Below are 24656 nucleotides of genomic sequence, written 5' to 3'. Positions count from 1 at the left end.
ATTATTCTGTGTTTTTCCCTTAAGGTTTAAGGGTCAAGGATAAAAAGTACTAGTTTTAAACAAAAGCATTCGAGAGTCGCTTCGAGGCGCGTTATCGTAACAGCGTCATTAGCATTCAGGCGTTGTTTACGCGATAACCGACGCGTGGGCGCCAAGCCGGGCCTAACTTAGCTGCAGTATTTCACTAATCGAGAATTTAACTCGACTGAAAGAATCCGCCTTTACATTGACTGCGTAACAAACAAACAGCAGTTACCTACCCATACCGAAACCATACTTTTTCACCCAAAGCAGTTTTCGCAGTTATCGCGACCGCTTTATTAGTATCCAAGTGAAGTGCTTCGAGTATGGAGGCTCTGTAAGGCTGAGTGCTAATATCGCGTTATCTAATGATGATTGGTGTATAACATAGAATCGGAACGTTATGTGGGCGGAGAAGTGGCCGCATGTGAATGGATGGTTGCGGGATCGATAGAGCTCTCTGCGCAGGCCCGCCTCGGCAGAACACAGCTGGTGGCTTCGCATCCCTTCCTCGGCAATACTTCCACGACCGATCCCGCGTCTCAGTGCCTGTTTTGGAAATTAAAGTGACTGCCAGCCTGCGGACATGTTCGCGAACAGCCGGCGGCTCTAAACGGTGCGTACGACACACGCTTCCACCTACTAGCGCGACCGCTTACATCGGTTTTTCGGTAGCACATAAAGTCGCCATTACCCATTAGCTTACCACCATGAAACCTGTTACACGACCCCATAACTAATCATTATTATGTGGACGCGTTTGTTTATACACTGTAAAACGATAAGTGGAGATATTAATTGCTCTCGTTGAGGAAAGCGATTGGTAAATTACTGTTTGTACTCCTTGTAATATAGATGTAATCAACGTATTTTGCTACTTGTGCAGTGAGCTTTTCGTTGTAGATTGGGCAATTAATTCATCAATAATCCGCGCTATTTATAGAGCTTGTTGGGATGTGAATAATGAGGTATACAGTTAGGTAAAATCTTTGCTTTAGTTGACAAAGGAAGCGCTGAGTCGCATTGATGTAGCAGTGGATTTCGATTGCGTGGGCCGAAAAGGGCAGCCTACGTCAGTGGGCCCGGGTCCAACATACGTCACGACCCGTGCCTTAGATTTGGTGAAACTTCTGTACGCTAGATTTGTGGAATTGTTTTGTCAAGTAGGTAGGTATAAACACAAATGGATAGGTACTCAGGCAATCCTGCAATTTATGTCCTTTAATAATATGTTTAACAAAAGTAATGAATGCTTTATTGGTACCTAAGTGTAATTTATGTGCAATCTCTACGTACTACTGCCGCTTTTGTTCACATGTTTTAAAATAAGAAAGTAAACAATTTAAATACATGCTGGCTTATAACTTAATACTGTAACTAATTCAAAAGTTTTGGTGAATTATTAGCAACACTGCTCAAATAAAATTATACCTAATGATGATAGTTACTCAAATTGTGAAAATAATGTGAGTTTTTCAAGGTATAGGTATCGTTTTTGTTCATGGCATAATAATTAACTATTATGTAATTGTAAAATAACCCACCGATATAATTAAGAACAGCTTTATATTTCCAAAACGCCGAAATGGCTTGAAATCGGAAGCCTTAATTACTTTCGCACAAGGTTGATGAGTAAGTACCTTCGTCGTTTCAATTATAAATTAAAATAGCAACCAGGTTTTTGTCGAAATTAGGCTCCGTTTCCACCAGAGATGTGCGAGGATGTGTTGCGAGGAATGTGTTTTTCATGAACCAACAGAAACGCTTCATTTACCAAGCTTCGCTCCGCTCAGCTGTTTCCACCAGGGATGTGATGTGCGAGGATAGGTAAATGAAGCGTTTCTATTGTCTCCTCGCAACACATCCTGGCACATCTTTGATGGAAATGCAGCCTTAGGGTGGTATTTGTGGAAAAGATGCCTGTCTAACATGACTGCTAGTAATTTTAATAACAAAGGCGGTAACGTCCACCAATATATACAAGGTGTTAATACTCGTAATTAAATAACAAAAACCTCAGACACCCTGACAGCATTTTTTATTTTTGGTTAGTTTATTAGGGTTCCGGAGCCAAAATGAAATAAACGGAACCCTTATAGTTTCGCCATGTCTGTCTGTCTGTCTGTCCGTCCGCCGGTCCGCGGCTTTGCTCAGGGGCTATCAATGCTAGAAAGCTGTAATTTTGCACGGATATATATATGTAAAGTATGCCGACAAAATGGTACGATACAAAATTTAAAAAAAAATTTTTTTAAGGTACCTCCCATAGACGTAAAGTGGGGGTGATTATTTTTTATCATCCAACCGTATAGTGTGGGGTATCGTTGGATAGGTATTTTAAAACCATTAGGGGTTTGCTAAGACGATTTTCCGATTCAGTGATTTTTTTGCGAAATATTCAACTTCAGTGCAAATTTTCATTAAAATCGAGCGTTCCCCCCCCCTCAAAAATCTGTTTAGATTTAGGTTAGTGGAAAAATTTGAAAAAAATCAGGATTGTAGTAAGTGTATCAAACTTTCAAGGAAAACTATAACGGTTAAGTTTGCTTGAGAATTATTAGTAGGTAGTTTATAAGTATAAAATACGAAATTCTTAGAAAAATATTACTTAATTTTTTCGTAAATGGCTACGGAACCCTATTTTGGGCGTGTCCGACACACTCTTGGCCGGTTTTTACGTTTAGCCCTTAAACCGCCATTGTCTGAGTTATAAGACAAAAAATATCCAGCTCACTTCGCCGCAGTCTTATAATTAAGACTAAATGACATAGTTTCGGTGTAGGTGGCGATACGGGCACGTACGAATGAAAACGTATTGGCGGTCTAAAGGTTAATTTCAGATATACAATATAATACAATCCATTTTTAGTATACAACCTCATTAAAAGTAATTGGCATTAATGCCGCATTCGTAACTTTTAGACTGGCCACAGTGAAAAAGGATTAAAAATACACAACCTGCGGGTGACACTCTTTCCCAGCCCGGATAATACCGGGATGGAAATGCCGACCCTGTTTTTCATGTACACGCCCATAGAAGCTCCTGTCAGTTTCTATGGGCGAGTACACAAAAAACAGGGCCGGTATTTCCATGTCGGTGTTATCCGGGCCGGGAAAGAGTGTCACCCCAACCTGCCTACAATCGAATCTACTCTCGATTCTACCAAACAACTTTAAAGTTTTCAGTTATTTTATTAACATCTTGTATGGGTACTTGTGCAATAGCGTGAATAGATAAGTATCTATTTCGATAGCCAGGTACCTATCCAACATGCAAATTGTAACAGGAAGCAACAGCTGCTTTACTTGTCCTTAAGATTATGTATCACAGTCATAATAATTTCAAATATACGTTATATATAAACGTTGGAACTCAACTGATCTAAATATAAATAAATGTCCTTTGAAAGAATGAATAGCTATCAAATACCTACCTACACATTATTAAATCTATTTTGACGCCACCGTTATGCGAGCGACTGGTAATTGAAGATGAAGGTAGACTGGCAGGTGGGCGTTATTAAATGTATACGTAAATATAATACAGTTGTATAAACCTCGGGGATATAATGGACGGGAAAATCTTTGCAAATAGAGTTTAATTAAGTCTTAAGACGGCTGTTTACAGCATCCACCCACCTTATTATTATCTTGGATAGAGCAATTCCATACCTAGTTGTACAAGCTACGTTTGTAGCAATGTTTAATTGGAGCGCTTAATCAATGTTAAGGTACTTGTCTCGTTTGTACGTTGAAGATTAAAAAATATTGATAAGGTTTGACTATTCGATCGATGGTGCCAGAATCCCGAACGGAAATGTGTTTTCGAACACACGTTACATTAACTACTACACTGAACATAATTTACATACTTAATGAATAAATAATGAACTGAGAAGATGTAGGAGCATAGTTTTAAGCACGACTGACAATAAGGGGAACTTAAATTTTACGAAATATTTGCCATTACCAAGCATTTTATTAGAAAATCATTTTAGTTTAATCCATATTAATGAATCTTGTTACACCGCTACAACACACGGAAACTGCTGTATCTGAGCGTCACATATCTTTTCACTTCTCATGCTCTTATAATGTTACTTTAGTCTCTGCATATCGGGACTAAAGCTCCTTTTTATTATCTAGGAATTATTTTTTTTTTATTTACGTTGGAAACCCCTAAATAAACAGCCAACACTGTGTTTTCGAATGGAAGAGTTTTAGGGCGTGGAAATAATCTCAAAATGACAACTGTGCAAAAATATTTAAAAAAAACACGATTTAATTTTGTTGGCTAAATAAGTATGCAAGCTTTTAAAGCTTCACTTCATAATCATAAACAATAAAGGAAAATAAAAAATCGCGCAACAATTTTTTTTTGCTATTTCAATTTTGAACAGATGGCCTCTGCATTAGTCGAGCGTATGTTTTTAAAAAGTAATATTGTAATTTTGAACAGAACACTGTTTTTTTTCTCGCATTCAAAGTGAAAAGTAGAGTGTTTAACGCGAGACTGAACAACCATAATGCCACTCGAACTATAGCCACCCTCGCTCTGCTCGGGTGGCTAAACATCTCTTGTCATTATGGCTTATTTTAGTCCCTTGATGAACAATCTACTATTTTTCATGAAAGCAGCCTTCTTCCATTTTCAAACAACGTTCGCCATTCATTCTGTGGGAAGGTTATGTATGGGTAACACATACTTTAGCTTTAGAAGAAACTCTAGTTTGAAACGCGTCAGCATCTTGTGTGGTATGTGTGTAGAAGTGGAATAGGACTGGTTTATAGTTTATGAAAACATTTAATATGTATTGCGCAGAAGGAGTTGATTTGCACATGTGGTAGCGGAGCTATGAAGAGAGTTGATATAGTAAATTTGCTTTAGACCTATTATTTCCTAAACATACCTATTTAGGCTTTGGCCTCATCTGCACTAACATCAGGGGTCAATCACGGTCAGTTTTGCGTAAAAAAAGGTTAAATTCAAATTCCGTCGTTTAAGCGGCCGTCATTGTGTTTAGCCCTCCAAAGTTCGATATATGAAGAGGGGTCATAACATAACACGCACACATACTTAGGAATGACATCTACAAGTAGTTATGGACAATAAAGAATGTCTGAGCCAAAGTTGATAGAGACTGGTTCTTACGGCCAACTAACTAGGTATGGAAAAATTAAATCTAGATTTAGTCGTCAAACCTGGTTTAAACATGACAGTTCTATACCTACACTAAGTCGAAATGTAATTTTCTAGTGCGGCCATTAAACTTTAAGCAGTAGTGTAATACGTTTACTTACCCAAATACCTTCAAAATGGCGTACCTACATGTACAGAAGCATTTCAGAATAACTGACTCGCACTTTGCAGTTAGCTGTGTTCCAAATTAATTTTTAAGACAGACTTTATAGGTGGTACCTAAGAATTATTAAACTTAAGATTATTGCATTTAATACCTAGGTCTGCATTGATCATAGAAATCTACGTAAATAATAATAATTGACTCTCGTTTTGCTAATGGAATCCGTAACAAATAAAACATTCAACTTAAAGTTAGCGGCATATTCTTTGTCGATACTGAATACGGTATTTGACAACTCCTGAATTTGCCATGTCTTATAAAGGTATTATTATGAAAATATAGGTAGATAGACGGTGTTTAGCAAAGAGAAAGCTTAAATCGGTTGAAAATTGGATTTATAGTAATTTATTGAAAAATCCGTATGCCTGTCTCTTTCTCAAATGCTTTTTTCTATGCAGCAACTATGGCGCTACTTGCTTGTGACGTCACATGCGAGTATGTCTTTCTCTGTCTAATCTTGGATTTCAAACCTCTATAACTTTGTTATTTGTAAAGGTAGCTTAAAAATTGTTTCTCTATTCGATAATAAGCATTATGTTGTAAAGTTTTAATTTAAAAAATAGTCAAATACCGTATTGACATTGCGGATATTCCTCGATACCTAGTTTTCGTTCCGCTTCTAACTTTTACATTTACATTTCTAGTTAGGTATGTTTGATGCTATTTTATTACCGCAGTCTACTTGAGGTAAGGATTTTAACCACTTATGCGAAAAACGTTAATGCGCACATTAACCGGTTAGTCCACTATTAAACTCTACTACTACTAATGGCTAATTACTGGCATCCCCTGAAGATGTGATTAACGTTTTTCCAAGTTATATTTTTATTTAGACAGTTAATTCATGTTATTGCTAATTTCCAACGATTCACTCGAATATAGTTCACTATAGAGTGATTGCTTTTTTATTTCAAGGTCACTTTCATTAAATTTTGTGTTCAGACGTGACACTTTGAGCGAAAGATGTAATTTGAAAATCGAAAATGATAAAAAAAACCGTCTTATTTCACCTTAGCCAACGTTATCGTGTTCGGGCGTTCGGGCGTAGCATGAGAACTTCGTAGCTGCTACGTCGCACGTCACGTAGCGTTTGCTATTCGGTATGAAATATGAATAAAGTTTGTTATTAATCGTTTTTATTTTACCATGTTATGACAATGTTTAGTTCTTTATACATACGTTATGATGAAGAATAATTTATGTTATCTTACGAAACTTAAGGTATTGTACGAAGTTAATAAGTAGGTACTATGTAATAAATAATGCATTGTTTTTACTCTTTATAGCATTGATTAAAAAAAATATTTTTGTTTGTTGGCATCTAGCCTTTATGTGCTTTGGAAGAAATCGCGGTTAAAGCCTAGTTTAAATTTACGTGTTTCTTTGCAGATGTGATGAGCCGCCAGCGGCCAGCCTTATGGGCGCTGGCGCTGCTGTGCACGCTGGCGCCCTCCCGCGCCGACGGAAACATAGGTAAACTAATTATTAATCAGTTTAAAGGTCTTTTCCCATTACACTGTATCATACTATGACCGTAATCAAAAATAAAAAAGCCAGGCAAAAATTTTCTTTGTAGGTAGGGACACCTATAGTAAATTGGATATATTTAGTATTAACTCGTGCATTTGCTCTTGAAAATCATCATTTGGTTAAGTGGAACTGATCATGAAGACCACAGTTGACCATCGGAGCTACTACTCAATAACAAGTATTTCAAGGGTTGAATTTATGCTCCTCGTAATGCATATGGTAAAACGGGTGGTGAAGCAATAATGAACGTCTCTGCATCGGAAAAAGCAATCTTTCGTAAAAGGTGACGAGCAGTTGATATTAAACTATTGTATCTTACATTATTTACATTAAAAAGCGCGAAAAAATAATAATTTTATAACAAAAAATTTAACCGACTAAAAAAACCATGAAAATAATTTTCTACCAGTCAGAAGTAGGTCGGTGTCTCAGCACGAGCCAGTAGGAGTGATTGAAGCCCGATATAAAGTGCGTAGGTGAGGCAGATGACTATTAGGTCCACTCCTGCTGGCTCGTGCTGAGGCACCGACCGACTTCAGACTGGTAGAAAATTATTTTCATGGTTTTTTGTAGTCGGTTCAATTTTTTATTATAATTTTATTTTATTAAGTGTAAGCAAATTTTTCTAAATTAAAAATACCCCACGCACAAACGCTTTCGTAAAGACTAAGTGGTATCAGTGGCGTAAAGTGAACATTTTTGTTCTAGGCAAGAGAAGCGTGAGTTAAGTGTCTTACTTTTTATCATTGACGTCACATGAAACTTTTAGGCAACTCGGTGGGAATCGTGCTGTTATTGTACGACGTCACTGTGTAGCAGTGGCGTGGCGTCAGATATTTTTGTGGTAAAGCCAAAGCAAAGATCGCTTACATCTTTCATAAATTATGTCAATACCTATGTCTTGTTGTTCTATTTTGAAATATTGGGGAAACCGGTGGGATTGAGGTTCAGTGGACGCTTTGCCACTGCTGTGTAGGTATCTACTTTGGCGTTCAGTGTTAAACCAGTCACGCGTAGGTACTGAAATTGAATACGTTTTACTCACAAGTGGCTCACATTCAGTGCCAAGAACCCGCTAGGGGAGTTCTCTGTTCGTAGGCAGTTATCGCTGCAAAGCGCGCGTAGCGATTGCGGCAGCGAATGTGTTAAACTCATTTCCCAAAAGTGAGTAGGTAGGTACGCCTACAAAGCTGTAAGCTGAGCCTGAGCGGCGTACTAAACAAGTACAGTAGGTATGGGGCTACGTAGATGAGGAAACATACTGAAATACGAACATCAAAAGTTTACTGGCCGGTATTTAGGGCAAGTGGCACCTCGGGTATTTATTTACAAAAGAATGTTACGTGAACACAAACAAGATAGATGGAGATCGATTACGGTGGCGCTACTTGCCTTTGGATGCGCCACCGCTAGGCCACGGCCTATTGACAAATCCAATACTGATCGTAATTTTTATTTCCACCGAAACAGTAAATTTTCAGGAAGATTTAAATGGTCAATGGTCATAATAATTCTGAACAATTCAATTAGTACCTAAATACAGAGAAAAAACCGTCAAGAGCGTGTGAGTGAGTGAGCGCGTGTGGTGTTTTTTTTCCTCGACTAACCCTATAGTGTGGGGTTTCGTTGGATAGGTCTTTTAAAACCATTCGGGGACTGCCAAGACAATTTTTCAATTCAGTGCTCTGTTTGCGAAATATTCAACTTGAAAGTGCAAGTTTTCATTGAAATTGAGCGTCTCTAAAATCTAAACTGTTTAGTGGAAAAATTTGAAAAAAATCAGGAGGGTAGTAAATATCAAATTTACAAGGAAAGCAAGGTGAGACAAGTGTACTCAATTCCAACCTCGTTGGATTCTTGTAGAGCTAACAAAAATAACCAAAAAAAATACAAAAAGATGATCTAAAATTATGTATCTTATTAGATACGCTGCCAAGTTTTAGGGTAAAATCGATTTGCGAGCTACGATATCACAGCAGACATACAGACACATAGCGATCCAACCTATAACATTTTTTTGCGTCGAGGGTTAAAAACAAGAGCCGATTGGTACCAGACATAGAAGGAAAGAACACAAAACGAAATGACTAGCTAGCGTATAGTGGGGAGCCGCAATAATAACTCGTTTCACATCGGGTTGCCTAAATTTTCAGCTCTCGCCCACATCTCCCATTCGTCATTTGACTTTAAAATACTATTTCTTTTGAACCGGGTTGTCAACCAAAATACCTACCTAATGACACTTACTCAACCTCACTTCACTTGCCACTAGGATCACAAGATAAAAGTACCAAAACATACTCAGGGACAAATAAATACAATTTATATTATTACTAAGTTAAGAATTTTGTTTCTTGCTATCCCGCGGGAACTATGCTATTCTGCGGAATAATAAGTATCCTATATGTAGATACAGTCACCAGCGCCAATATCTGAGAGTCCGGTTATGGCGGATATTGATGCTGGTGACTGTACCAGGTAATAAACATGTGTGCGCCAAATTTCATCCAATTCCGTCGGCCGTTATTGCGTAAACGTAAACATCATTACAAACTTTCTCATTTAAAACATAGTAGGATAATTATGATAGGATACGAATCCCAAAGTAGATTTAACTCGTGCTCAACACGAAGTTAAACATCAGAGAGTATCTATTTTTCAGTTACCTACCATTTCCATTGGAAAATGTTTAGATAAACCCAGTAAACAAATTAATGAGCAGCGATGTTAAAGGGCATTGATTACAGTTTGAAACTTTTGACCCTTGTTCAATCAAGTAGGAGTTCGATCGATGAGCGGGTAAAAATAACTCAGCTCAAGAGGGCTTGAACAAACTTTGCTTGCGGTTCATTCTTTTTCGTCAATATTTACCCGAGAGTACCGCTAATGAAAGAAGAACTTTGCAAAAATACTTATGTTAAAAATTCAGTTGGATTCCTTGGAAATAAAATGTTTTTTCTTAGTTGTGTTAAGGTGTTTGAAGGTTGGACTCAGAGGCTTCAATAAATATTTAATCTTTCATTAGTCACGATTGTTTGTAAAATGTATGACGAGTTGATGTATTCAAGTAAGAACTCCAACAACATAACATTATTACAAATTTAGCAGGGAGTAGGACCTTGTGCAAGGTCCGCCCGGATTGCTACCACCATCTTGTTCGCTAATCCTGACGTGAAGCAGCAGTTGCACTGTTGTGTTTCGGCGTGGAGAGCAAGACAGCCGGTGAAATTACTGGCACTTGAGGTATCCCATCTTAGGCCTCTAGGTTGGCAACGCATCAGAAATACCCCTGGTGTTGCAGATGTTTGTGGGCGGTGGTGATCTCTTACCATCAGGAGATCCACTTGCTCGTTTGCCATCCAGTCGAATAAAAAAAAAGTTGAAGTAGCATAAAAATATATGCACATAAGGCCTATATTTGTTCGTAGCATAAGGCTAATAAGCATAAAGAACTACGAGTAGGTCTGACATCTTTTATCTAGCAAAACATTGGAATAATCGTCATCAGCCAGCATCATACATTGTTATTAAACAAATTATTTATTTTAATGTTTCGGCAGGTTGTTTGTTCAGCTCAACCTTGTGCATAGAAGGCGCGGAGTGGTGTTACGATGGTGAGTAAAAACCTTACAAAATTACTGGAAACTTAACTAAGTCAATCTAAATAAGCCGTGTTAACCAATAAATTTGGCAAACATGGAACGTGTTGTATATTATTGTTAATTACGAATAGAAATAACACAAAATTTCCTCTCTTACGACTGTTTTCTAAATTCCCTAAGACCATATAATTTTCAAAATATGGTACTGCCCGTTACTTTAATTAAGTACCTAGGTACCTCTACCTATTTTAATTGAAGAATGACTCAGGAAGGAAAACTTATTTTCTAAACTTACTTTGATGGAGTGAGAAGAGAAATAAGAGTATCATACGGTTCCGGTACATTGCCGTCGATGATCGATCACTTATGAATTCCTTGCCGCGTGGCCCCGCATTGGAACCAAACTCGCACGATATCTCGCAAACGTTCAAATGAAGCTTTATTCTTGGTAGGTAGGTGCCTTAACTTGCCTGAACTTTTCTTATGAATGCTGAGCCAAGAAGCAAGTCGGCCGTATAAGTTAACCCGAATATAATTTCAACGAGATCTTTTTTTTATAGATTTCGCCTTCGGCAAGTGTATACCGATCTACGAAAGCGAAGCGGACGAAGGTGCCCTTTATCAGTGAGTTTACAGCATCAACTTCGATGTTTACCTTCCATTATCCCTCCTACCTACTTTAAATTGAGTTGATGACATTAAAATTAAATTTACCGTGAATAGATCAATAATGATGATTGATGTGATTTGTTAACTTTAAAATTAGTTTTTGCTGCCTTACAATAGATTTCAGTCAAATTATTTTACATTACATGTATGCAGCTGCTGCACTGCTATATGCTGTATTTGCCACCTTTTAGAAGCAGTAACGCGGTAAATCCAACCTTAACCAAAAGTTATTTCGCTGCAGGTACGACATGAGCTCCGAGCAGCTGCAATGGTTCGAGTCTGAGCTGCAGCGGCTGGCGGCGCGTGGCTACCGCTGGGAGCATGCGTACACGCAGTGCGTGCTGCAAGCCATGCTGTACACGCTGCGCCGCGAACTGTCAGTAACTGTCTTTCCGGTAGCTCACAGGGTTAGAGCCGTAGCTACAGAGGCTGGCGGTGTGCGGCTACCGCTGGGACCATACGTACATGCGGTGCGGAACACTCTGGGAAGCTGAAATTCGCACTACAGTGTCTGTTAAATAACAATACTATATAATTTCTTCTTAGCAATTTTATCAGTGCAACAATAACTACCTACCAAACCAACTACCTACAATATGATTTGTAAAGAGACACTATCCAGTTTCTAGTTATCTACTTCTTCTTGTGTCTTGTCTAAGAGAGTTATTATTAAAGTTTTGTGAAATTTCAGCGATCCAGCCAAAGTAAATGCAAAAATTTGCGATCATTTTGTGGATCCCAAGATTGACTCCAATGACCTTGAAACTAGCGACGAAGACGTAAGACATAATTATTTTATATTTGCTGCTGCCGTTAATTGTTTCTGAGTCCCACGAGAACTTTGCGATTTGCTGTCTACGTTAATCAGAGTTAGCATGTACTTGTAGCATTTCATTATTAACAGAATTTTTACAATCGGTTCCGTAGTTCTAGATGGGTTATATTACCCCCGATATAAAATTACATTATCTTCAACCGGAAGACGTCCTCTGTTGAATAAGCCCTAAGGGCCTCCCTCTTAACCTCCCACAATGAACGAAAACTCGCCACTTGCATCCACAACTCTTGCGATATCGTCAGTTCACCTAGTAGGAGGCCTGTCAACGCTTCGTCTTCCGGTTCATGGAACCCACGCGAGGATCTTCCTTCCCCAATGATTATTTATTCTTTAAGTGTCGTGGAATATAAAAAGGCACTTAACGAAAAAAAAATTTTGTTCTTATGTTGTTTTATTATATCATATTTTATGTATAAAGAGATAAATTCCTATAAATAAAAAAAAAATACGATACTAATAAAAAAATAAAATTTCTTTCAGACTGAGCATGATGAAACAGCGTACGTTCGTTTCACGCCAAATACTCAACTTGACTCTAATTATGCCAACGAGGTCTACAGCCCACCATTGACTGAAGAAGAAGCAGCTGAACTTCTCAATCCGACAGGTATGTTTGTAACCATTTCAAAAACTTTCAAGATGGCTATTTCACAAAAATTTCAACTATTTAATTACAACTTTATACAATTTTCGATCAATAGGACCAATTGTTATAAACGAAGATGAAGGCATTTCAGCTGAAGAAACACCAAGCGATAAATTGCGTGAGCTAATGCTAATGAATGGAGAAGACGATTCCCCCGTCATTTTGCCATTTGAAGGCTTTAGAGAACGTATAAGAGCAGCTCATAAAGCTAGAGCTGATGATTCTGACTCATACGCGAGCGCTATTGTGGAAAAAATAAAAAAGTCTTTACCTGAAGCTGACATGCTCAGAACCAATCCCGATGCAGCTTTAGATGAAGAGCGTCTCGGAGCTCACTTTCGAAAAACTAAAACGAAGGCGCCACCCTTCACAGCCGAGTATATCACTGGAAACAATGTTTCACCTCTTGACGCTGAGGTACGCTCAAACGCTTTGGAAAAATACAAACAAAGCTTCGCAGAGAAGAATTTTCCGTTCGAATATGAAAACCCAAGCAATGAGATACCCGAACAAAGGATTTATTTTGACGATTTGGAAGAGATGCCTATCGATTTAGGTAGTGGAGAACTGGATCCCTACATTCTAAAAGGTAACCAAACTGGACAAAGTTTACCAACGGTAAAAGTTAGATTTTCACGAATATGTATTTATATCTATCCTTTCATTTTGTTACCACAGATGTTAGTACACAGGATTCAGAAGTCAAGCATTCAAAAAATATGGATTACTTGATGAATTACTGGCGTCAAATAATTGATTCGAAATTGAAGCCACGAGGAGCTCTTTACGCCGAAGGAGGTCCTCTCAAAGCTGACGACTTGCAAGGTAAGCTTTCGAAAACATTATTTAACCTATTTGTTTGTAAAAATACAAAATTTGTTGCTTCCTTGCTTTGTATGCGTTGTAGGAAAAGCAGCAACATTATTTCACTCCATCTTGTTGAAAGATTCCATCTTTCTCAGTTTACGTATTTTCAGTTGACCAATATTTTCATTTCATTTGTGGCTGTTCAATTCCAATTAAGCCCTCCTAGTCCAAGAAGCTCGACAGTCAGCAACTGTCGATCGGACCGAAGGTATTTCAAATGCCGACGATGTTTCAGGTGAAAATTCCAAATTTTATCCCGAGGACTTCCGAGATTTGCTAAGTAATGAATGGGGATTTATGCGTAGGGAACGAGATGATGTTAAAAAGCCCGGGCCTCGCCTGGACGCGAAAGCCATAAAGCATTTGTACCAGAATAAGTCAGTGACAGGTTAGTGTCACGATGATGGCCTGAGATAGCTGTGTTAGATTTATCGCTGTTCTCTCAAACTGAACAACGCAATCTATATTCCTTAAAAATGCTAATGCTGCATTTGAGAAAAAAAATCAATGATTTTTATACGATTAAACGCACTTCTTCGTCTTGTCTAGAACACCGCACTAAATGTTACCTATCCTACTTTTGCAGCTGCACCCTGTTTTCTTATTCGACACTCAAGCCTGTGGGTCCTCCAATATTCGTACTATGTGTATACTAAATGTTGTGTTTTCGCAAATCTTTTACCATTCCATGACGTATTTCCTTGCACCGGACGATTTTTGGCTATTCTCGTTGCTCTATCATCGGAAATCATTGGTGTGGTCATAAATACATTAAGTTTTACCTCACAATGTTGAATGTTTTAGTTCTGTAAGCAAGTTTCATTGATGTTTTATTTTATTTGTCGCTTTTATAGAACACGGCTGTGCAAGGTACTTACTTGATTGAAATGGCTGTAGTATTCAAGGAGTGGGGTGGTAAAATAAGAATTTATCATAAAATAATTCTTTGCTCTGATTAGTTTTACATAACAACAAAAATACCTATCTAAGTAACTGTCGTGGACTTGTGTGCTGCGCTGACTTTGCATGGTTTTATTCCTAATCGGTGTATCTTTACTTATTGAATTATACGCATTGTATGAGTCGTTACTATTATTTTTATTTCAGGTCACGGCACGCCTAGTGCACAAAAATATACAGGTGTTCATGACCATAATGATTATGATTATGATCCATCCTACGCCTTCGTTCTCTTTAACAACAGGTATGTACCTAAGGGCAGTTGTATGATAGGTGCCTGCGCTTCCATTGAGGCGGCATGACATTACAAGGGGAGCGAAGACAGGAAGTGTACCTATTTCAAATAATCTGATTGGGTAAATTTGCACATTTCCGCTCCGCTTGGCGCAGCCTTATGCAAAACAATGTATATTTTTGTCAGATGCATTATTGTTTTAACCATTATTTCTGTTGTTTCTTTTGCCAGAGTCTTCAAAAACTGGGAGGAAGGCATCGCATTTATTTCACAGATTCAAGACATTCTTGGGTTAGAAAAAAATACTTTTACAAATCCACGGTAATTTACTCTATTTTTTTATCTATGTACTTACCATTCTCCACCTTGATATGTAACCGGATATTTATTTACAGAGTTGATCCCAGCGAGGTTACTTTTAAAGTGGAGCCGAATAAAAAAGGCTGGAATGCGGCTACTGTAGCAAGGCGCATTAGTTAGTATCGTTATTCCACATTACTTTCATTAATTCCTTTGAAGGTATAGTCTTAGATCCGAACTTGAAAAGATCTTCACCGGTATGATAATAGAATGAAATGTATTTTATAATAAATTTAGTATTTTAGAAAATATATTAGAAATGGATTTGCTAAAAAATCCTGGACAGGCTATTTTTAATTATAAAAAAAAAAGATTTTTAATAAATTTTTGTTGCATCATCGAGATTATAAGACAATTTTACATTAACTTAAAAGTATAATACATATAGAATATGTAGACGTTGGGTTTGCTATTGTTTACCTGGACGAACTACTGGGTTGCCAGGTATAAACTTAACCAGTTATTATGTCGATGCCAGTTATTCATTTGATTAGATAATAGAACAAATTGTATATCAACGTAAGCGCTGTTTTATTGTGAACACGTTGATATAGGGTTGTCTGCATTTAATTAAAAATCATTAAAAATAAAATAAAAAAACTGCCTGTCCAGGATTTTTTAGCAAAATCATTTCTAATACGTTTTCTAAAATACTAAATTTATTATAAAAATACATTTCATTCTATTATCAGACCGGTGAAGATCTTTTCAAGTTCGGATCTTCTACTAGTAGCTTTTTTCAAGTACATGTATATTTCAGATGACGTCAAGGATGAATTAAGTCACGCGACAGGAGTTCAAGTTTTGTCCACTGGTGTAGGAGATCGGGTAAGTTTCTTTAACGTTATTTGAATAAAGCAAAGTATTAGCAATAGGTTTTTCATTGTAATACTTACTTTTATAGAGCAAGCGACCCGTGATAGAGCACGTGAAGAACCCTGATAATACACAGTTCCTTGGTTTAGAGAGACGAGTCCTCCTAGCTTTGGCTGGCAGCTTGTCAGTAGTACTGGTGGGTAGCGTGGTGTTCTTGGTGCTTCTGAAACGAGACTACAATGGCAAGAGGAAAGTACAAGGACTGTCTTCAGCTGCTGAAATCGACGCGGAGGCTACTAGAGACTATCAGGTTAGTGGGAATTTACAATTCAACTAATTTTGTTTTTGGATAATTTGTATCCACTTCCTAGATTCGTCGCTAATATTGCTTAGATTTTGTAAATAATGATATCTACCTACAAAAAGTAGGTAAGGTATAACTAAGTATATATCTCTGCCTGAATATTACTTTCCTTCAATGTTGTAAGTACTCAGACAAGCATTTTTGTAACATTATCATTTTTTTCACTTCTCATGCTCTTAAAATGTTACTTTAGTCTCTGTATATCGGGACTAAGGCTCCTTTTATTCTCTAGGGATTCAAGTATTGTTTTGGCCAACACGTTGTTTGTGAATGGCGGATTTTTAGGTCGTGGAAATAACCTCAAAATGACAAGTGTGCAAAAATATTTAAAAAAATACAAGATTTATTTTCGTGAAACAATTAATGATTAAGAATATGAATCTATTAATTTATATTAAGGATTAATTAATTTTAAGCATAGTCCAGTTAGTTATACAATAGTTTTCAATTTTGAAACTGTTGGCTAAATATGTAAGCTTTTAAAGTGTCACTTCATAAACAATAAAAGAAAAGAAAAAACCGCGCAATGCATTTTTTTGCTGTTTGAATTTTGAAGAGATGGCCTGTCCATTAGTCGAGCGAGCGTACGTTTTTAAAAAGTAATATTATAATTTTGAACAGAACATTGTTTTTTTTTCCTCGCATTCAAAGTGAAAAGTAGAGTGTTTAACGCGAGACTAAACAACCATAATGCCACTCGAACTATAGCCCCCCGAGCGGGTGGCTAAACATCTCGTGTCATTATGGGTTGTTTTAGTCCCTTGTTGAACAATCTACTATTACACACACACACGTGCCTTATAAAAGAAAGTACCGAAATAAAAAAGTTCAGCATAGAAACAAAGTGACCAAGAAACCAGGTAGTGTGTCAGGTCAACAAAAATAACCGAGTGACAATGCAGTGGGTCCATTTACACGAAGCCTTACGAGCACTTTTTTACACCCTTGTATCTTTCTTTCAGGAGTTGTGCCGTGCCCGAATGTCGGGCAAATGGTCGGGGCAGCAGACGACGGCGGCACCGCATCCAGCCGACCCGCCGCAGCGGATTACTTCGCTGTCACGGGAACCCGACGGCAACTCACCTTCCACACGATCTAGCACTTCCTCCTGGTTAGAATCATTCTGTATCTACATCTACATAGTCACTAGTATAGATAGTGGTTTCTATTTCTAAGGCAATGACGATTTTTACCATATGCTCTCCCCCTCTTAATCTAAATCTCATGGCAGGCAACACTGTCATTGAAAAGTTGTAACACATTTTCTTTTCAAATAGCTAAACTAAAGTTACAATCGGAAGGAAAACTAGATCGTAAGCATTTTCACTGCATGAAACAAATTATTGATGATTTTACAGGAGTGAGGAACCTGCTTTGACGAACATGGACATCTCAACCGGACACATGGTATTGGTAAGTACAGTCCCAATTTCAGATAGCAAGTTTATCAAGTAAAATCAATCGAGTTTACTTTTTGTTACAAGCTTAAAAAATCATAGTTTTGTGACATTATGTATTTCCATCTCTTTTAGGCTTACATGGAAGACCATCTGCGCAACAAGGACCGCCTGGAGCAGGAGTGGCGAGCTCTCTGCGCGTACGAAGCCGAGCCCTGCACCACCAACGCTGCCACCAATCCTGAAAACGCTGGCAAGAACAGATATGCTGACGTGCTACCCTACGACCATTCCAGGGTCACCCTGAACAAGCTTTCCAATCATCTCGGCTCGGATTACATCAATGCTTCTACCATAGTAAGTGTCTATCATGTTTTAATTCTTAGACTTTGTGATTGAACTTTGAACGGAGAGAGACACTATAGGAGAGAAAGAACAGCTAGATATGGTACTCGTATATTAGTAGAAGTATCGTAGTAAGTAAATAAAGAATATTTGCGGACGGTCATGGCAAAAGTCGTTTTATAAGAGGGAACTTAACTTAGTGCCAGAAGGGCGTATGTTAACAAACTGGGTGTTGTTAGAGTCGAAATAAATTTATCTACTTAAGGCATAGGTACCTACTCATACTTACTTCTTGAAATTAATTACCATGCAGAAGCAAGAACCGCTGTAGCTGAAATCGGTACGAATCCCATCATCATAACCTGTTTTTTTGTAGTGGATTTCAGAAAAAAATCTTGTATAGTTAAATTGGCATATTGCTTCAATAGGTTTGACAGCAATTCCATCTAAGTATACGAATCTCACCTCACTCGTTTGACTGATATTCTCCGTTTCTCCTGCTCCTATTCTCATGTCATGAATGACTGTCCCTTTAATTATTCATTCAACGTATGACAATGCAGTAGATGTAAGGGAAAAAACATTTCCAGACGGACCACGACCCCCGCAATCCAGCTTACATCGCTGCAGCGGGCCCGCTGGCGCACACGGCCCCAGACTTCTGGCAGATGGTGTGGGAGCAGGGCAGCGTAGTCATGGTGATGTTGACACGTCTGACGGAAAACGGGCAACAGCTGTGCCACCGGTACTGGCCCGAGGAAGGCTCAGAGCTTTACCATATCTACGAGGTGAGAAGGTTTAAAGCAGGATAAATAAACGTTTCTTTGCTGCAACCTGCTAGTTTTATGGGAAACGAGATGGACGGATGACCTAGATAAAGCTGCGTCTAATGAAGGCTGGACCTGGATAAAGGCGCATAGGGCGCATCAAAGCACGTGCGCAGCAAGTCTTCTAGCGATTGAGCTGTTGTGCTGCTAGCGTCCAAAAATGAAAGCAGCCTTACTTTTGTTTAATAAGCCTGTTGCGAATTATTATTTCCTAAACCAAAGCAATCCAATGATAATCGTAATTCAATTTTAGGTGCACCTGGTAAGCGAACACATCTGGTGCGATGACTATCTGGTCCGCAGCTTTTACCTAAAGAACCAGCGCACCGGCGAAACGCGAACGGTTACCCAGTTCCACTTCCTATCCTGGCTGGAGAATGGCGTCCCGGCTTCCACTAAGGCTCTTTTGGAGTTTAGGAGGTCAGTGTTTAAAGTTTAAGATCCGTTTAAGAACGACCTTTACCGAACTGGTTAATGGATGAAAAGTATTTTATATTATATTAAATATGTTAATAAATATAGCTATTTATAAATTCAACAGAAGTAAAAAAAAACCTACAACCGTCATGCAAATTCGAATCAGATTTAGTGCAGCTAGGTAACTAAACCATCATAATTCGCAGTGAAATAGCGCATATACGATATAAGATTAATTTATTATACTAATGGGTGAAAAAACTAGAAAAACCTGCCAACCCGTAGGTATGCCATGAGCAAAATAGGCAACCCAACCTTTACCTATCTATACATTTTATAGGCTTCATACTTTCGATTAGTAGGTAATAAAATTCGTAAAAAAGGATTTTTTAATTATTTTTTCACTTCTGACTGGTATATAATTGGTATATATTGTATTTTTTTAAACACTGACATTACTATATGCACATGATGTAATTTAATTTAAATTTATAAAGTATGTAGAATTTTTGTATGTCGTTCACCGACTGAATACTGACCCTGTACTACGTTTATAAGTAGATATTATAGCAAATAAAAGAATTCTATTCTGAATTTTTTTAGGCAACCCAGTCGCAATATATTTATTAACATATTAAGGGGCTGTTTCACCATCCATTGATTAGTGGCGGTTAGGTGTGATGCCGTCTCTATTGTTTTGTTCGAATAGATGGAGACGGCATCACACCTAACCACCAGTTAACACTAATCAATGGATGGTGAAACAGCCCCTTAATTTATTAATATAAAATACAAAAGTATTATTAGTATTATCCATTAACCAGTTCGGTGAAGGTTTCAGTTCATTCTTCAACGGATCTTCTACCAAGTATTAGTAAAATAACTTATTACTAAAATCACGGAAAACGGAAAAAATAAGTTATTTTAAAAAACTTGGTTCGAAAGTACGGGTAGAAACTGAGCGCATTTTTTTAAAACCATACTATCTATTTTTTTGATTGGTGGCCTAAATTGCATTTAGTTTCAAAAAAAGTTGATGTTTTTTTTAATTGAATTTTATGGCTATTTTGATAAAAAAATATTCAGAGAAGTTGGCCAGTATTATTACTCTTTAAATAAAATGAGTTATTCACAACCTTTATTGAACTTGTGTGACGTTAATTCTTTATTATAACACTGACCGAAAAACACTTTTTCATTTATTTCAGGAAGGTTAACAAGTCATACAGAGGAAGATCTTGCCCCATCGTCGTTCACTGCAGGTTAGTATTTGTGTTGTGTGTGATACTTCTTACACGTGTTATTTCATGACCATTGACATATAACGTAACACGTATACGTAATCACGAGGGAGGCCTATGTCCAACAGTGGACGTCCTATGGCTGGTACGATGATGATGATGAACAATAAAGATATTGCAGTGTCACAATGATCTGCATTACATTTTATCTTATCGTATGCCTGTGACATGGCTACGTCGGTACAGTAAATGATATCTTTGACAGTACCATCAACACGCCAGCATAGGTTTGATGTTATCTTAAGGAAAACATGGTCGAGATTGACGAATGCAAATTAATATACTCAGGATCCGTCTATAACAAGAATAATGATATGCCTAGTGCCATCCACGAAGACGCGTAATTTTGTCAAAATTAAACATTAATGTCATTGTAATAAGAACCACGGCACGCGTCATCGTGAATGACTCTACCTATAGTAAATTACTTGTATAGCCTGATAAAATAAGATAAGCACATCATAAGACTATAGGTTTAATTAATTGTATTGATTAAGAATTTAAGACTATTTAGGACAATCGAAAGATAGTAGTCACGTATCTACATAAAAACAGATAAAAATACTGATGAAATGATAATATTTTTAGAGAAATCAAAAAACTATTTCACCAGATTTAACCATTTTGTGAACTTAGCTGTCGCTGTGTGTGTGTGTGTGTGTGTGTGTGTGTGTGTGTGTGTGTGTGTGTGTGTGTGTGTGTCAAGTGCTTTACTTAACATTTTCCGGTCGGCAGTTTTATAGTTATGTACACCCTGCCTAATAATTAGGGCACATAATAAACAAGCCTAAAGTTTCGTCTTTGTCGGACACGACATGCAGGACATCATCATCATCATCATCAATAGTATCAAATTGAGTGATATTTGTAAACATAGGTTTTAGGAGGAGTTAGTTTTTCTATTTTCCTTTGTTTTTGCAATGACGTATTTGTTAAAAAATACTAAACTTAAACCCACTAATGCATATTTCAGTGACGGAGCCGGCCGCTCTGGCACTTATTGCCTCATAGACATGGTGCTGAACCGCATGGCCAAGGGCGCCAAAGAGATCGACATCGCCGCCACTCTAGAGCACATCCGAGACCAGCGCGCGCGCACCGTGGCCACCAAACAGCAGTTCGAGTTCGTGCTTATGGCTGTCGCAGAAGAGGTAATTTACATCTATATCTACACTAATATTGTTAACAGAAACGTTGATTTTGTGTGTTTGTAGATAACTAGATCATCGGACAATTGACAACAATTGACCTAGTCTCAAACTAAACTAAAGCGTGTAGGCTTCTTATAGGCAACGAGTAGATAAGTAAACACATGTGTCCAACCGAAATTAGTTAGTATTTGCAACCTTCGGCTTAAGCGACGTAGGTATTCAATAAAATAGTCTTGACAAACTATCTCGCTCTAAAATATGCGCAGATAAACTAACGCTAAATATGTGGACAGAACTAACAGAAGATAGAGACAAGTTAGTTCAATTCTTTAATGATATTCGAGGACATCATGAATCATGACGACTTGCACTCGCGATTTGGCAAAGCATGACAAACCGTTAAATAGATAAAGTAGGTATAAAAAAGATGTCTATGGATTTATTAAAAAACTAGGTATTAAATTTGTTACCAAATAAATAAATGTAAATATGTTTCCGTGTGTGCCCTACTAATCAGTAAAAAATTGGTGAACACACACAAAAAACAGGAACAAAAAAAGACATACAATACAGTGCAAGACACTTAGTACCTCTTCCTTTTTTAAAAATAATTAAAAATCATACTGCTCACATTCTATTTTGACTTTCGCCGTTTTCCAGGTGCACGCGATACTGAAAGCTCTGCCGGCACAGCTCCAACAACTGCAAGAGAAAAAGGACAAGGACAAGGAAAAGGACAAAGAGAAAGAGAAAGAAGCCTCCGAGAAGGAGAAGCCTAACAACTGAACAGAACGCTTGCTTCTTGTTACGTTTATTGAGGAGCGCTCATTAACTACGTAACCTGCCCTTTCTTTTCGAATTTTCAAATCTCTACATCCTTCTTTGTAGCTCCAGGTAGGATCTCTGCTTGACTTTTATCATCTTTTCTCAAGAAGAAATGTGAGGTGTTTGCGATCTTTTTGTTCTAGACAATACATATACATATTTTTTTAGTTAAACGAAATTACTTAATATGTAACGTAAAAAAAAAAGTTCTATTCTGATCGAAAATAATACTCTCATATGACCCAGCTCTCCCCTCCCTCTTGAAAAGGCCGTATGTAGTTTTTAAGCGCTCCCTTATTTATATTACTCATCGTATTTAATGTGTGTTTCTATTTCCAGGCTGAGAATTTCGCCGATTCGTCTGTTTAACACCGATCCGTTTATTTATTTAGGCTTAAAACAAAATGTCTATCCGAAATTCTCAACCTTGACGACAATAACTGCAATCTTGCAAGCCTGACGCGATCATAAACGTACTTTTTAACTATAGTTATAAACTAGTGAAGCCGTCTAGGCCATACCGGCAATTTTATCACGAAATGCTTAGAACCAAATACCAATAGCGAGTACTGTTCCCAACTTGGCATTTATTTTTTTACAGCTTTTTATCTGCAAGATACGTATTTTCGTAAGCATAAGTGTGCATCAATTATTTAACGATTATAAAAAATTGCTTGTTTATTTTACATACGGACGGTATATACTATTAAATTTAAAATCCGCAGTCGTTATACTTGTATTTACAAGTAATACTGTATATGCCATTGAAACAGGTATTTATACTAAACACTTGGTCCTATATTTTATTGAAAGAGGTTAAGTACATACTAGAACTATGTCTTAAGTATTTATAGAACATATTATAATATAATTATTCTATATGTTACCTTCGTTATCATGTTTTGTTTTAAAAAATATATTACGGTCAATTGTTGTGGTGTCTAAAATGTCCTTAATTCATTTGCGACTAATTAGTTTCCAAATCAGGGGCATAGGTCCAATTTTAGACACTACGTCATCTATGGAGACACAGTCGACCAAATCAAATAGGATCATGCAGTTTTTAACAGTCTTGCATATTTGATACGAATGTTTGGATATATTTAATCAAATGTTGATCTTTATCTTAAAAAATACAAAAAATATTATTCTAACTGTGCATGGGATGCATTGTCTAAATTGAACTAGTCATTATGTGTAAGTAAGTAAATTTAATATTTTATCGTTGGACTTATCGCATTGTCTATGCTTTTTACTGTGAGTGGTGTATGCCGGTTAATGTACAAGTAAAGAGATAGGTAGAAAACGAATTGCTGAAAAATTATGCCGGAGAATATTCTCCGATTTAAATGTAGGTAAGCGCTTATAGGTTCGTACCTAATTGAAGGCTACACCCCCTGGTCGGTGATCGATGACTGCTAGCGTTGTTTCCGTTTGTTCTTAATCTTAATTATATACCTTTATCTGTTTATCTAAAGGATGAATCTTCAAGCGATTTTACAATTGCATAAACTCGTAAGAGCGGACATGTGATGTCCCCGGCCGAACCATATCCTGAACTAACGGAATACCTGATAATGTTTAATCAGAAACGAAATCAAAATAAGTATTTACAGAAAGTAGCTAAAACTATAGATCACTAGTACGTATCTATATATATGATATTTATGTAAGATTATATTTATTGAAATGGAAAATGTAAAAAAAATATTACCCACGAAATTAAAAATGTAGATTAGATTTAGGGGAAAATATATTAACCGTATTTCTGTATGAAATTATATGTAGTTTTTATGTGGATGATTGAACATTGGATTTTGATTATTAAATTGTTTTAGGGTATTACACAATTTAGTATCCTACTGGTAGTTGCCTCTTCTCCTATGTCCACTTCCTGTTCCTCCATGTCTTCCACATTCAAAAACCAGGGCCGGATTTAGAGCTGTGGAGGCCTTGGGACAAGAAAGAAAGGGGACCCCCGCCCCCCACCTAATATTTTACTGATTGCCTGAATATAGATGAATAGTTGTTTAATAGTGTTAACTCGTCGGAATAGGAAAAAAGAAATTCCGAAGTCCCAATTGTGGGGTCCCCTCTTTTCTTTATTTTCTTCCCTAAATCC

At 37.3% G+C, this 24656-nt stretch overlaps 1 protein-coding gene across 2 annotated transcripts; it reads left to right on the top strand.

The window, feature by feature from the left end:
- The first annotated feature begins 144 nt into the window (after positions 1 to 144).
- IA-2 (tyrosine phosphatase IA-2) lies at positions 145 to 24376 on the top strand. 2 transcript variants are annotated; one of them, XM_074087705.1, is made up of 23 exons: positions 145 to 637; positions 6774 to 6857; positions 10475 to 10528; positions 11077 to 11140; positions 11427 to 11561; positions 11877 to 11964; positions 12504 to 12630; positions 12725 to 13258; positions 13348 to 13494; positions 13772 to 13924; positions 14644 to 14740; positions 14963 to 15052; positions 15127 to 15206; positions 15852 to 15919; positions 15996 to 16217; positions 17234 to 17382; positions 17630 to 17684; positions 17804 to 18025; positions 18604 to 18801; positions 19094 to 19260; positions 20466 to 20519; positions 21532 to 21709; positions 22370 to 24376. In XM_074087705.1, the coding sequence occupies exons 2-23, from the start codon at positions 6779 to 6781 to the stop codon at positions 22493 to 22495; spliced, it is 3087 nt and encodes a 1028-aa protein (XP_073943806.1). In that variant the 5' UTR covers positions 145 to 637; positions 6774 to 6778; the 3' UTR covers positions 22496 to 24376. The 2 variants fall into 2 exon arrangements, with proteins under 2 accessions (XP_073943806.1, XP_073943807.1); XM_074087706.1 differs by lacking the exon at positions 13772 to 13924 and having other exon boundaries at positions 146 to 637.
- Positions 24377 to 24656: the final 280 nt, after the last annotated feature.

Source organism: Choristoneura fumiferana, chromosome 5 (genome assembly GCF_025370935.1).
Source record: "Choristoneura fumiferana chromosome 5, NRCan_CFum_1, whole genome shotgun sequence".
NCBI classification, from domain to species: Eukaryota; Metazoa; Arthropoda; class Insecta; order Lepidoptera; family Tortricidae; genus Choristoneura; species Choristoneura fumiferana.
Note: the sequence above shows the minus strand (reverse complement) of the source record. Positions and strands in the feature narration are given on the sequence as shown.